At 42.7% G+C, this 13019-nt stretch overlaps 1 protein-coding gene across 1 annotated transcript in view; it reads left to right on the forward strand.

Moving 5' to 3' along the window:
* DNAH3 (dynein axonemal heavy chain 3) overlaps positions 1–13019 on the forward strand; it is a 152752-nt gene that overhangs the window by 539 nt on the left and 139194 nt on the right. The window contains exons 2-7 of the mRNA XM_074346872.1: positions 2827–2978; positions 3491–3895; positions 7519–7623; positions 8169–8391; positions 11108–11180; positions 11446–11617. Coding sequence (XP_074202973.1) covers positions 3857–3895; positions 7519–7623; positions 8169–8391; positions 11108–11180; positions 11446–11617 — 612 coding nt within the window. The 5' untranslated portion in view covers positions 2827–2978; positions 3491–3856. The remainder of the gene's footprint in view (positions 1–2826; positions 2979–3490; positions 3896–7518; positions 7624–8168; positions 8392–11107; positions 11181–11445; positions 11618–13019) is intronic.

Below are 13019 nucleotides of genomic sequence, written 5' to 3' on the forward strand. Positions count from 1 at the left end.
GGCCTCTACCCACTGGAGACCAGTGGTACTTTCCTTCCCTGAAGACAACTAAAAATGTCCCCAAACACTGGCAGGTGTCCCCAGTTGTCTGGGTTGAGAACAGTTGCCATAGAGCGTACTGGTGAAGACCATGGACTGGAGGCCAGGAGTCCTGGGCTCTGGTACCAGGTCACACTCTTGCTGTGTGACCCTGGATGAGTTACCTCTCTGAGCTTCAGCTTCATCTGTAAAATGGAGGGATAGACTTGAAGACTGGCCTGCTACTGCACAGTTCTCAGGCCCCTTTCATCCAGGGACCTGTGTTGACCTCTCTCTCCTCTGTGACCTGTGTCCATTGCGACCTGGAAGATAACTCTTTAGGAAAGAGAAAAGCTATCACGGGGTCGTAGTGAGGACTGGTGCAGTACTGGCTGTAAAGAATGTAGCACCTGTCTGGAACATCGGAGGGGCTCAAAAATATTTAATGTATTGCTATTTCTTTTTCCTGTGTCTTTTAAAGGCTACTTGGTTTATTTTTCTTTTTTTCTTTTTTATTGCGGTATACTTGACATATACCTTTGTATTAGTTTCAGGTGTACAAGTATAACGTGATGATTTGGTATTTGGGTATATTGCAAAATAATCACAAGAAGCCTAGTTAACATCTGTCACCATATATAATTACAGAATTTTTTTTCTTGTGATGAGAACTTTTAAGATTTACTCTCTTAGTAACTTTCAAATACTGAAATGCAGTGTTAACTATAGTTACCATGCTGTACATTACATCCTTGTGACATTTTATAACTGGAAGTCTGTATGTTTTGACTTCCTTCACCAATTTTGCCCACCCCCCCACAATGATGTATTACTTCCACCAACTAATATTTCTGGAAATAATCAGGCTGGTGGGTAGAGACATAAGCTGGGGGATAGTAAGACAAGGAATCCTGCTCTAACTCTGCAACTGCCAAGAAAGGGGAAGCTAATGGCAAAGATAGGAAGACATGGACAGAAAAGTGTCCCTAAATTCTTATGTTTCAGGCAGTCCTATCTGGTTTCATGCTTTTTTTCCAGCTGCAGTAGGAAAGGACTCAGGAAAGGACTGTTTTGTTTTGTTTTGTTTTGTTTTGTTTAGAACGAAGCGTTGCAACCTTCCGTCTCTGCTGGGTGTTGCTTTGGAAATCTGAACTGGGGCTTCCACTGGAAATTTTGTTCAAGGGTGCCCTCTAGGGGTGCCTCTGCGAATCCTCTAATTCATTCCACCTCTGGCATTTTTGTGCAGCCAGCCAGATTTTGCTTTTCCTCCTGTATTGGCTGCCTCTTCTTCTACCTTACATATTCCCTGACGGTGGGAACCTTAGCATCTCTCTGTAGCACAAGGACTTGGCTCTTGCTGACCATTTAATGGGTCAATAAATCCATGTGCACTTTTCCACAGTTACTTAACCTGACTAAGCAATTGTTTCAGGACTCAGAAAAGATCTGCCAGAAGCACTGGACGCTGAATACGAAATGTGCGAAAATTTCCAGCAGCAAGTGGAGATCTAAGCTGTTAACACCACATAGATGAGGACAGTCTAGAACCTAGCTGACCTCTTCTCCCCGTATTGCCAGATTTAGCAAATAAAGATATGGGGCACCCAGTCCAATTTGAATTCCAGGTGAGCAACAGATAACTTTTTAGTATAAGAATGCCCCAAATATTGAATGGGACATACTTATACCAAAAAAATGTTGTTTACTTGAAAATCTAATTTAACTGGGCAACTGTGTTTTATCTGGCAACCCTATATACTTAAAGTTGATTAAGGGATTTGAGGCCCACATCCTTGCTTGGAAATTATTGAACTGATGAAGTCAGCAAACAGTTCCGGTGCAAGTGAAGTGGCCTGAGGCAGGGAGAGATGATGGAATTTTCATTCTCTTTGACAGATACTTATTTTCTATCTTTCTTCAGACTACATGTAGGCTTTGGCTAAAGCCATGGAGCAGATTCCATAATCAGGTTCAAGTTCCAGCTTTACCCCTGACCTAGCTGTGTGACTATGGGCAAATTACTTAACCACCCTGTTCCTCAGTTTCCGCAGTCATAAAACTTGGAATAATTGTATTTATCTTCTGCATTGTTGAGAAGATTTGGAAAGACTTGCTCATTAAGTGCTTAGCACAGTGCCAGAAGCTAGTATAGAGCAATAAATGGAAGCTGTAATTATTGGTTTGATGTTTTTAAACACAGGTGGACTTAAAGCACACAGAATTTCAGACAGAAGCATGTCTCCTACTCACACACACATACACACACACACAAGTGAGTAGGAGACATGCGATGAGCATCATACCATGCCTTTTCTAGTTCTTTACTTTGTTGGGTTACACCTGCTGGGTTTTTTGTGGGACACGGGATTCCATGCACTATTCTAGGAAGTCTGGTAATAACCCCATTTCTGTCTAAAATCTCAAACCCTGTCACTGGCTCATTTATTCCAAACACTATTTGAAACTATATATACCTTATGGTAAAGAGTGCAAATGTAAGGAATGAGGAGTCTCAAGTTTATTCTGAAAGTATGGAAAGCCCAGCTTTAAGGAAGAGGTAAGAGAAACGGAAGTACTTGGTACTACGTAATGCTCATCATGAGTCTCAGAAATGTTTGTGTTCTGGGCAGGTGCTTGATGGAAGCATGAAGGCTCCAGGCCAGTTCCCTTGTTTGGACAACAGCTAATATAGTGTCTGTGTATGAGTGTATCTGTGCATGTGTTTCTGTGTTTATCATGAGAATGATGTTAGCCACGTTTACAGAGTGCCTACTGTGTCAAGTAACCAAACTCTCCTTGTTTCCCCAGGACTGAAGGGGTTCCCCAGGATGCAGGACTTGCAGTGTTAAAACCCAGGAAGTCCCAGGAAACAGGAAACTGGGACAAGTTGGTCATCCGTCTACTGTGTCCAAATTGCTTTACAGGCGTTGTCTCATTAAACCCTCGAATCCACCTATGAGGTAGGTTCTCACACTGTTGGCATTTTACATTATAAAGGACACTTGGCGAGATTAAGCAATTTGCTTAAGCCACATAGCTAATTACCGGGAAGAACAGGGTCTGAACCCAGACCTGTCTGACTGTCGGGCCCAAGAATTTAACCACCACTCTATGCATTTGTACGCCTCCAGAGGCACAGCCGCTCATTGCCAGTCACCTCTGCATTTCTGGGTCAGTGCTAAACCTTCCTTTCCGTCACCAATACTTCCTGCTGGCCAGCTGGCCTCCAGCAAAGGATGAAGCCAGGACACGAGCTGAGTCAAGCCCAGTCTTGTATCTGGGCACAGCAGAGGCCCCTCCTTCCCTAGCAACAGACGCTGAAGCCTTGTGACTGGCCCCAGGGCCTGGGTACAAGCCCTTCCAGTGTTAAAATAACCCAAGGAAGAGAAGAGAGGAGTTCAAGCCACCAGAGGGATTGTTTGGTGGGGTGCTTCCTTCCTCTTCTCTGTGTTAATTCGTAACTCTGCTTCAGTTTTTCCTCTACAGTGAACGCGGAGTGTTCCTGGAAAATTTCCAAGAGAGAAGCCGCTCAGTGGAAGGGAAGAGCGGCCATTGCAGGAGGACTAGGAACCACAGCAGAAAGCCCAGCGGAACCCCAATGCTGCCTCTTCATTATCTAGCTTCCCTTTCTCTCTTCTTCTACCAGGAAACTCCTCGGGGAGCTGAAGTCTATGACCTCAGAGGGGCAGCCCTGTGAACAGAGCTTTCAGAACATCTGGAAAGTTCCATTATCTATGTCATCCCCATTATGCTATAAGAAAGTGTGAATTTCAGAGCCACTGGTAGGAGAGGTAGAAACAGAGAGCTCTGTGTTCCTTTTTAAATAAGTCCAGTTAGAATGGACAACATGAGTGACATGGATTGCTTATCTCAGAAGGTAGGTGTGAATTTTAAGGTATATTTCTTTTTTCTCACCTGTGGTATTTTCAACATGTAAGGAATTTGGAAGTGGGCGGGAAGGGGATGTATCAATCATAGACCAAGTGCCATGTTAGATCTCCTTGAGTGAGCATATGTGTTAATCACATTTTGGTGTGTCCTTGAATTATGCTTTTTGCTGAATTTGCCTTTTGGACATCTTCAGGTTTTACTGTGCAAATTTCAGGAATAGACACCTGTTGTTCCTTTCCCTTCCTTTCCAGGCCATTAGACCATTTATTCCATCCAACAGTTCCCAACACCAGATGCACATAATTTTATCCTAGGGAGTATCTTGAAAACGTAGAGATTTGGCCTCACTCCCAAAGATTCTGGTCCAAAAGGTCTGGAGTGGAGCCCTGCAATCTGTGTTTTTAGCTAAGACTCCACTGATTCTGCTGTTGTCAGTCCTCAGGTGAGCATTTGGGAACTACCTCCACGAAGGATGTGCAAACATCACATGTAGTCAGAAACAAGCCACCTGGAAATAACAGTTTTACCAATCTAGGTGCCAGAATCTTGGTGGAGAAGCCAAGATCCACTAAGTTGCCATACATTGAAGTGCCCAGAGGAGCATTTTAAATCAAAACTTTATAAAATTAAAGTGGATTTATTGATAATTACTGAGCCCACCTCTGAAACGAATACTTTCTGCAATTTACTGGAGAGAACATTTAAGCATTAATATGTTTAACAAAACCGTTTTGGGTAGCCAGGTAATTCTTACAAAAATCTCCATCCCTTTCCCTTTGAGGGCACCACAGAGGATTCTTAGGCAGGTGTGTTCAAAGAAAACTCTGCTGTATTCTGGAATTGATTTCTAAATCTGCTAATCTTGTATGTGTCCCACAGTTCCCTGTCCCATGCACTGAGCTGTTTTCCACTATCAGGGTCTTATGGCTCTGTGTGTATAAGTCTTAGTCTGTGCCTATGAACCAGCTCAAAGTTGAATTTGTTTTTCAGAGGTTCTGCTCCTCTCCACTTTGTTCTGCAAAAATGCTCAAATGTTAATTTGCTTTCTTACAAAATGTTGTTTTGCTTTATTATCCCAAGAATGGCTTTTCTCTTTGTATGATGACTCAGCTGCCTCTGGATCTATCTCTTGGGTGAGCATCTCTCAGTATGGAGGGACATAAATATAATTCAGTCCAGCTCAAACCTAAAAGGGAATCTATAGCCTTAAGTAACTGAGAAATTCAAGTTGGATCCCTGAAGGTCAGTTCTTAGATCAGACTGGTCCAGTTGAGGTCACTGGGAGTCTGTCTGTCTCCTTCTGGTGGCTCTGCTTTCTTTCACGCTGGCTTTCGTCTAAGGAAGACTTATTCTGTGTAAGGCAAAGATGGCTGTTGAAAGTACCTCTTTCTCAACAGTTCTAGCAAAAGTGTCAGGAAAGACTGATCATCCTAGCTGGTACCACATGCCTGCCCCTGCACCCATCACAGTGCCTGAGAGGAGAGAGTATTCTGATTAGCCAGACTTGTGTCACACGCTCTGTCCTGGACACAGGGGCTGGGATCAGCCCACTGTACAACACGGACTGAAATTGGAGTAAAGCCAGTTACGTCCACTAGGGCTCTATTTACCTGTTTTTCTGGGGAGAGTAACTTCCCAGTTGGTGTCAGGGATGAAATCAGTTTTACCCCGTAAGCAGAAGCATCAATGCCAAGACACCCCCTGAATAATGTTAACATCCTCTTCGACTGCAGAAGCTTAGGGGTTTTTTTGGTTTAACTCCCTGTTCCCAATCTCGTTGTAACTTATTTAAGATGTTCGAAATCTGTGGTGTTTGCTTGTTGCTCTTTTAATGAAGATTTCTATTTGAAACAGATTCAAAAGCTAGGCCAAGGGAAAGATTTCCACTGACCAACAAAACCTTCTTGCTTGCAAAGATGAAATACAGACCACTCTCACTTATCAACCATTATGTGTTGTACATCTGGAATCTTGAAGGAAATCATGAATAGCTTCATATCCCTGAAAATACTGCTGCCAAAATCTACTTTCAGTAGATGGCCAAACTCCTTTCAAGTTGATGCTGGGTTTTTTCATTTGGTTCACTTCACCAGTGCAGATCTGACGTAAATTTCAGTATTAACAGAGAAGTCTCTTGTAGATAATGGGTCAGTTATTAGATCCTTGAAACTGAGGTCAAGAGCAGAGAGACAGACATAGGGATTTAAATCAACAAAGCAAATTCTCTAATCTGAAAACAAGAGGGTCAGTGGGTCTTAAAGTCAGCATGTTTAAGGTGGAGCCTGAGCATCCCTATGTTTAATAAAATTCCATTGGTGGGTCTGGTGCGCCACAGTTTTTGAAAACCATTGAATTAGGCCATTAGATCAGTGAGCCTATTCTGCTTTTAAAAATCCCAGGCTCAGTATGCATTTTTGTTTAAGGGTTTGCATGCTTTTGTTTAATTTTAAAATCAACACATTCCCAAAGTGATTTGCTGTGTAAGTGATACTTGCTGTTTCCAGTGTGTTGGGGTGCAGAGTGATGTGTATTTAAAAGCACCTCTGTGTAGCTAGGATGTGTTACTTTTCCTCTCTGAGCTTAGTGTAAGCTAAAACGTGGATATGAAAATCTCATAAGTGCCTGGCACATAATAATCTGGAATAATGGCAGATGTTATTATTGTTAATGTTATTTTATGAGGTTGAGTCATCAGTGAGGGATTGGTTGGGGCATGGGGATGGCTAATATCTGCTTCATATACCACCCTCCCACCTTCCCCTCCACCTTCTGCCAATTACCCGGCATGACATAATTTGCCAACCCAAATAAATCAAATCAATTCAATAATGTCTCATCTTACATAGTTCAGTCTACAGTCATTGCCTAAGGTGAAAAATCACAGAGAGCCAAAACTGGGTTTGCAAGCCCCTTAAATCATCTTTAAAGTGCTGTAAAGCAAGACCTCTCACTAAGTCCAGCCCAGCAGTTTTCCTCCACAGCCCCAGAGGAAGTAGTTGTCTTGCATGTGGAGGCTGCATGTAGACTGGAACACAGGCAGCATCGCTCAGCACTGCAGTCACCTTCAGCTCTGAGGGGAACAGACCCTGGGAACTGAGAGCGGCTGTGGGAGCCACAGGTTCACCCCTACCTGAGGCTCACTCCCAAGTACACACTCATTGAATGGAATGGTGGCCTCAAACACCCACACAGTTTTTCTTTTCACAGGAAGCACAGAGGTACGTAAGTGTGTGTTAAACACAAGTAAAATACAATGTCACTGCATAAGCAGATTTCTATTTGGAGTTTTGCCTATGTAAAACACAAGAGTCAATTTTTACAAGTCAACCCCTTTAATCACAACCCAGGGTAGGGTGGCTGTGGGTGCCCTCAGAATTTGAGCTCTTCCCAGGGTGAAAAATATCTGAATTTTCTCATAGAAGGGTAGCTGAGAAGGAAACACTAGAGGAGAGACGTTAACAATTAAAAACTGAAACCTACACGATGGATGGGGGTGAGAAGGGTGCTTTAGGCACAGAACTCTGAGGACCCCTTTCCTCCTCATCAGCCTCATAGGGTTGGAAATCTTTCCTAATTCCTGAAGAGTGGCTGTGTGTCTGTTTCCCACAGATCCCCAAAAGTGACTCAATATATCACATGAGCCACTCCCAGACGCGGCCGGAGTTGCCCCCTCTGCCTGCTTCTGCCAATGAGGAACCATCTGAACTCTATCAAGTATGTTCACCTGGCTGCTACTCTTCTGCTGGCACTAGTGGGGGGCAAACAGTCAGATTTGACAAGTGGGATTAGCAGCCTTGGTCATTCCTGCTTCTGGAAGAGGTGACAGCAAGAGGGGAGAAAGCTATGCTGTAGGATAAACGTGAATTAGAATCTAGCCTTCTCGCTTACCTGCTGCATTGTTTAAACTCTCTGAACTTCTGCATCTTCAACTATAAAATGAGAACAATTATTTCTGCCTTATAGCCAAGTCCATGGCAATAAAAACAATAGATGTAAATTACCTGGCTCACAAACTTACTGGATACTGAAAGTCTGCTGTAACCCTTGTCATCAGAAATCATGCTCACAGGGGCCAGAGAAGTACAGTTGGTGTCTATTCAGAAAGTGTATTTGCACTGTGTGTGCAGAAGGTAGAACCGCAGTGTAAGGCATGTGGGAGTCCATGAGGCTCATTGGGAGTGTCACCCGGGCCCCAAAGAGCCCAGGCTCCCTGAGAGATGTCCTCCTTCATCCTTCACTCTGCATTTTTTCCCCTGTAGACAGTCATGTCGCACAGCTTTTATCCCCCCTTGATGCAACGCACATCATGGACCCTGGCTACACCCTTCAAAGAGCAGCAGCACCACCGTGGACCCAGCGACTCCATTGCCAACAACTATTCCTTGACCGCCCGGGACCTGAAGCTGAAGGACCTGCTGAAAGTCTACCAGCCGGTCACCATCAGTGTCCCGAGAGAAAAGATCATTCAGGGGCTGCTATCAGGTATTTCTGGCAGTGTGCCATACCTGCTCAGGATGGCGCTTAGGAGTGAGAATTCTAATCTTGGGTTCTAGTCCTGGCTCCACCTTTTGCTGCAGCAAACCTTGGGTAGCCTCATGGAGCCTCAGTCTCCTCATCTATGAAATGGGAATGATTGTAATGGCTAACATTGCACTTACCCTATACCAAGCACTGCTCTGTGTACTTGTTGACTGTTGCATCACCAGTCACTTCCAAACTCAATAGTTTAAAACAATCACCATTTATTATCTTGTGGTTTCTGTGGGTCAGGAATCTGGGCATGGCTTATCTGGCTCAGAGGCACTCACAGGTGTGCAATCAAGGTGTCAGCCAGGACCACAGTCATCTAACAGCAACCAGGGAAGGACCCTCTTCCAAGCTTACTCACATACCCTGGTGCCTATTGGTCACAGACATCAATTTCTTGCCATATGGGCCTATCTGTAGGTAGGGCAGCTCACAACATGACTTCTGGCTTCCCTTAGAGGGAATGAGGGAGAGACCAGGAGAGAAAAGAGAGCAAGTAAGACAGAAAACACTGTCATTTTGGAACTTAATTTTGCAGGTGACACGCTATCACTTTTGCCATTTTGTTTGTCAGAAGCAAGTTGCTAGGTCCAGCCCACACTCAAGAGGATTACACAGGGGCATGATTCCAGGAAGTGGGGATCCTTGGGGACCATCTTGGAAGTGGCTTTCCACAGTACTTTATGTGTATTTATTTAGTCTCACCAGGTACACATACATGTGCTTAAGGATATCCTTTAGTAATTCTTGTCAGAGGTGTGTTTGGGCCTCTCAGTCTGCCTGCTATCTCAAACTCATTTTCGTATTTTTCTTTATTCTTTCTGTGCTTCTTCTGGGTGATTCCTTAACAATATCTTCCAATTCACTAATTTGCTCTTCAGTTCTATTCAGTCTTGAGTTTATCATGTCTAGTGAATTTTTTTTTAATCTTTTCATTTTCAGATTTTCTAATTGGTCCTATTTCTGGGTACCACCCTTGCCAATTTCTTATTCTATTCTCATGGACATAGCCCTTTCAATATCACTTGGAGGATCTTAAACATTTTTGGGGGGGCAATATTGGCTTTGCTGTATCATTTCCATTTTGTGAATATGTCTATCGATTGTTGAATTTATTGGCTATCTTTCTTCATATTTGTTTTTCTCTTGTGTTCTGGGATTTTAGTTTGCTGGCTTATGTTGAGAACTTCTCCCCTTCTTGCTACCTGCATTCCCCATTTGTTAGCTGAGGTATAATTTACACACAATAAAATGGACAGATCTCAAGTATTCATTTCAGTGAGTTTTGACAGTTGTTTATATCATAGAGCCACCACCCAAACAAGATATGGGGCATTTCCATCACTTTCTAATTTCTGTCACCATAGATTAGATTTGTTTGTTCTCACATGTAAAAGTACTCAAACAGTGTACTCTTTTGACATACCTTTTTAAATCTTGCTTTTTTTCCCATATGCCTTCATCTGGCATCTTAGGATCCCAAATTAGTAGCAGATCTTTTATCGCTGGCTTCAGGCTCCCGTCCTAAGGTGATGTTTGGGGATCTTGTAGATCTGGTCCCTGAGGCAATGTGAGGCTTGGCCTGGTTATTGTCAGCCTTTCTTTGCTATCTCTGGTCACCATGTGGATTGGGGACACACGTGCTTTATCTGCACGACACTGTTGTTGCCTTTTCAGCCTGTCTTCATGGGTAGGGCAGCTCTGGCTTTATGCTGAGAGCCTTGCTGCAGTCCCCACAATCACAGTGTGTTTGAAATTTTATTACTTCCCCAGGTATCAAGCACCTAACTACTTCTGCTCCCTTCTGGCCTCAGAAGCCAAGTTTAAGACTTTTACTTCACACTGCGTTTATTTCCGGTCCACATAGAAGAGCATCTTTTTGAAAAATGCATTGTCTTTCTAATTTTAAAGAGTTTTTTGGTCTGTTATTGTTGTATCTGGAGTAGACTGAGGAAAACAAAATATGAACTCAAAATACATCTTGACCAAGAGTCTTCAGTTCTCTTTGATTCTCTCAGAATGTCAGTTTCATATTTGTATGTCTTTAACATGTCTGTATGACTTGTAAATTTCCTTAGGCTAGAAACTTAAGTAAGTATCTAAGGTTTAATAATAGGGTTTTATATTACTTATTGGATTTATTTATTGCAAATGATGTTTATTGTAATACCTTCTATTTATTACAAATGATATTGGTTTTTCTATTTGTAATAATTATATTTATTTCAAATCATACTGGTTTTTCTATTTGTGATAATCGTATAATTTTTCCTTTAAAATAAATATATTAAGTTTAAAGGTCTGAATCTCTTTAAAGAAAAATATTAAACAGTAATACACCTGATGTTTAGAAAATAGACCATATAGGATTGGGGAGTGAATTGAGCAATTATTGATACTCCTCCAATGTATGAGAGAACAGGGGTGTGCTTATCCCCATTTCACAGCTGTGCAAGCTGAGGCTTGGAGTAATGAAGTCACTTCTTTAGGGTCACACAGGTTGTTAGTGGTACAGGTGGGACCAGGGCCCACATGTCTTGCCTCTTCCCACCATGCCAAATCCACTACCCTTAGTGTGCTCCTGGACTGCCCTGAGACGCACGTCCCTATAGACTGAGGATGGCCCAAGGCCACTGTGCATCACTGATGTCTTTCTTTCCCACTGTTGTAGCAAGTAAAAGCTCATCAAAGCCCAACAAGAAGAAAATGAAGTTCTCCCCCAAAGGCAAAGAGGATCCCATTGGGTAAGGTGTTCCTATGGGCGCAGGGGATTGCGGGACACCAGGCTGAATGAAAGAAGGCTGTGGTCTCACGGAAGCCACACTCTGCTTGTTGACTTTAAAGCATCCCTAGATACCTAGTTACTCATGTTTTTCTCCCCACCAGTCCTCTTAACCTAATTTTTTGAGGCTCTTGATAAAAATAAATCAGCCAACTAAGCCAAACCAATGCCAACAAACCTATGAAGTATTCCGTGGAACCAAGGGCTGAGCTGTGCCTGCTTTTCAGGACCAGGTTGGCCTGTAACACCTCAGCCTCCTCACCTATGAAGAAAGAGGTAGTGACTTTGACCCTGCCAGGAAGCAGACCAATGAGTCCTGAAGAGCAGATTGGTGTGATGTTACAGCAGGAGATGGAAATAGAAAGTAAAGAAACCAAACCATCTGAATCAGACTTGGAGGTACGTTCTTGTTGCCTCTTTTCTCTCAATTTGCTAAGTATTACTTTTGGCATCTCAGTGATCCTAAACTGGGGAGAAACAGCAGAGTCACCTGGGGAGTGTTTTAAAAATACGGAAGTCCAGACCCCATGACAGACTACTGAATGTGTGTGTGTGTGTGTGTGTGTGTGTGTGTGTGTGTGTGTGTGTGTGAATTCTCTGCTCTGGTAAGTCTTAGAAATCGGTGCCTTTGAGTCCTCTTAGAACATAGGTTGCAAAATGGTGACCCATAGGCTAAGGTTGTCAGATTTTGAAAAATAAAAACAAAACATAAGACATCCAGTTAAATTTGAACTTCAAATAAACAATGAATAATTTTTCAGTATAAATATATCCCAGTGCATCCTGTATCTTATCTGGCAACCCCTACCATGGGCTGAATTTGGCCTACAGATGTGTTTTGAAAATGAAGGAACTCTCACATAAGCTAGATTTCTAACTTCTCTTGAAAAAAATATGATATTTGAAGCTAAACAGTAGCTACATCCTTTAGATAAGAAAGGCATTCTCTGGTTTGTCTCAGTCTCCACCATTCCTTATTATTTTCTTATGTCCAGCCAACTTTCAGTTATTAACATTACCTACTTGGTCCCAGACAGACTTTTGAGTTTCCAACCCCTATCTTAAAAGAAGAACAAAAAAACTTTAGAGCAAATAGCTTGTGAATTTATAGTGTATAGTGAAAATGATTAATAATAAAAACTCACAGTGACTGAGCATGTGCTATTAGCAAAATTCCATGCTGAAACACCCTCTAGAGGCTTGGCCCCATTTAAGACCTGGAAACTATGACTATTCGTGTTGTCCTGGCATGGAAATTGGGGTGGAAACTGATTAAGCAACTTGCTCAAGGTTATACAGTCAGTAAGAGGCAAAACTAGAACTTAGACCAGGTCTGGCTGATACTAAATGTCTCTGTGCCCTTCGATGCTGCACAGCATTCCTCAGACTTGTCTGAAGGATCACCTGGGGTGCTTGTTAACAAATCCCAAGCTCCTTAGGAAGGGCCTATGAATCTGCATTTTAACAGGAGCCTCTCTCCTCACCTTAGGCAGTTCTCATAAGAAGGGAAGTTTGGAAGTTTGTTCCGTATTAAGGTTGGAGAGACGTAAACTCAACATCTGACCACAGACAATTGGCACCGAAGCTCAAAGCTTGTCTCCAAACCCTTTCCCTGTACTTTGTGCTTCTCATCCACCTGAAATTGTTCGTTTCTAGAGCCACTCAGCCACCCAGTAGCTTGGAGGCAAGCCCTAAATAAGCAAAACTTCCTGACATCACCAGGTTATTGGACATTTTTGTTCAGTTGGTGTGTTTATGTTGCTTTTCTAAACTCCAAAGTCCCATGGTTGGATTAGAACTA

The sequence above is a fragment of the Camelus bactrianus genome, chromosome 18 (genome assembly GCF_048773025.1).
Source record: "Camelus bactrianus isolate YW-2024 breed Bactrian camel chromosome 18, ASM4877302v1, whole genome shotgun sequence".
In the NCBI taxonomy this organism is placed as follows: Eukaryota; Metazoa; Chordata; class Mammalia; order Artiodactyla; family Camelidae; genus Camelus; species Camelus bactrianus.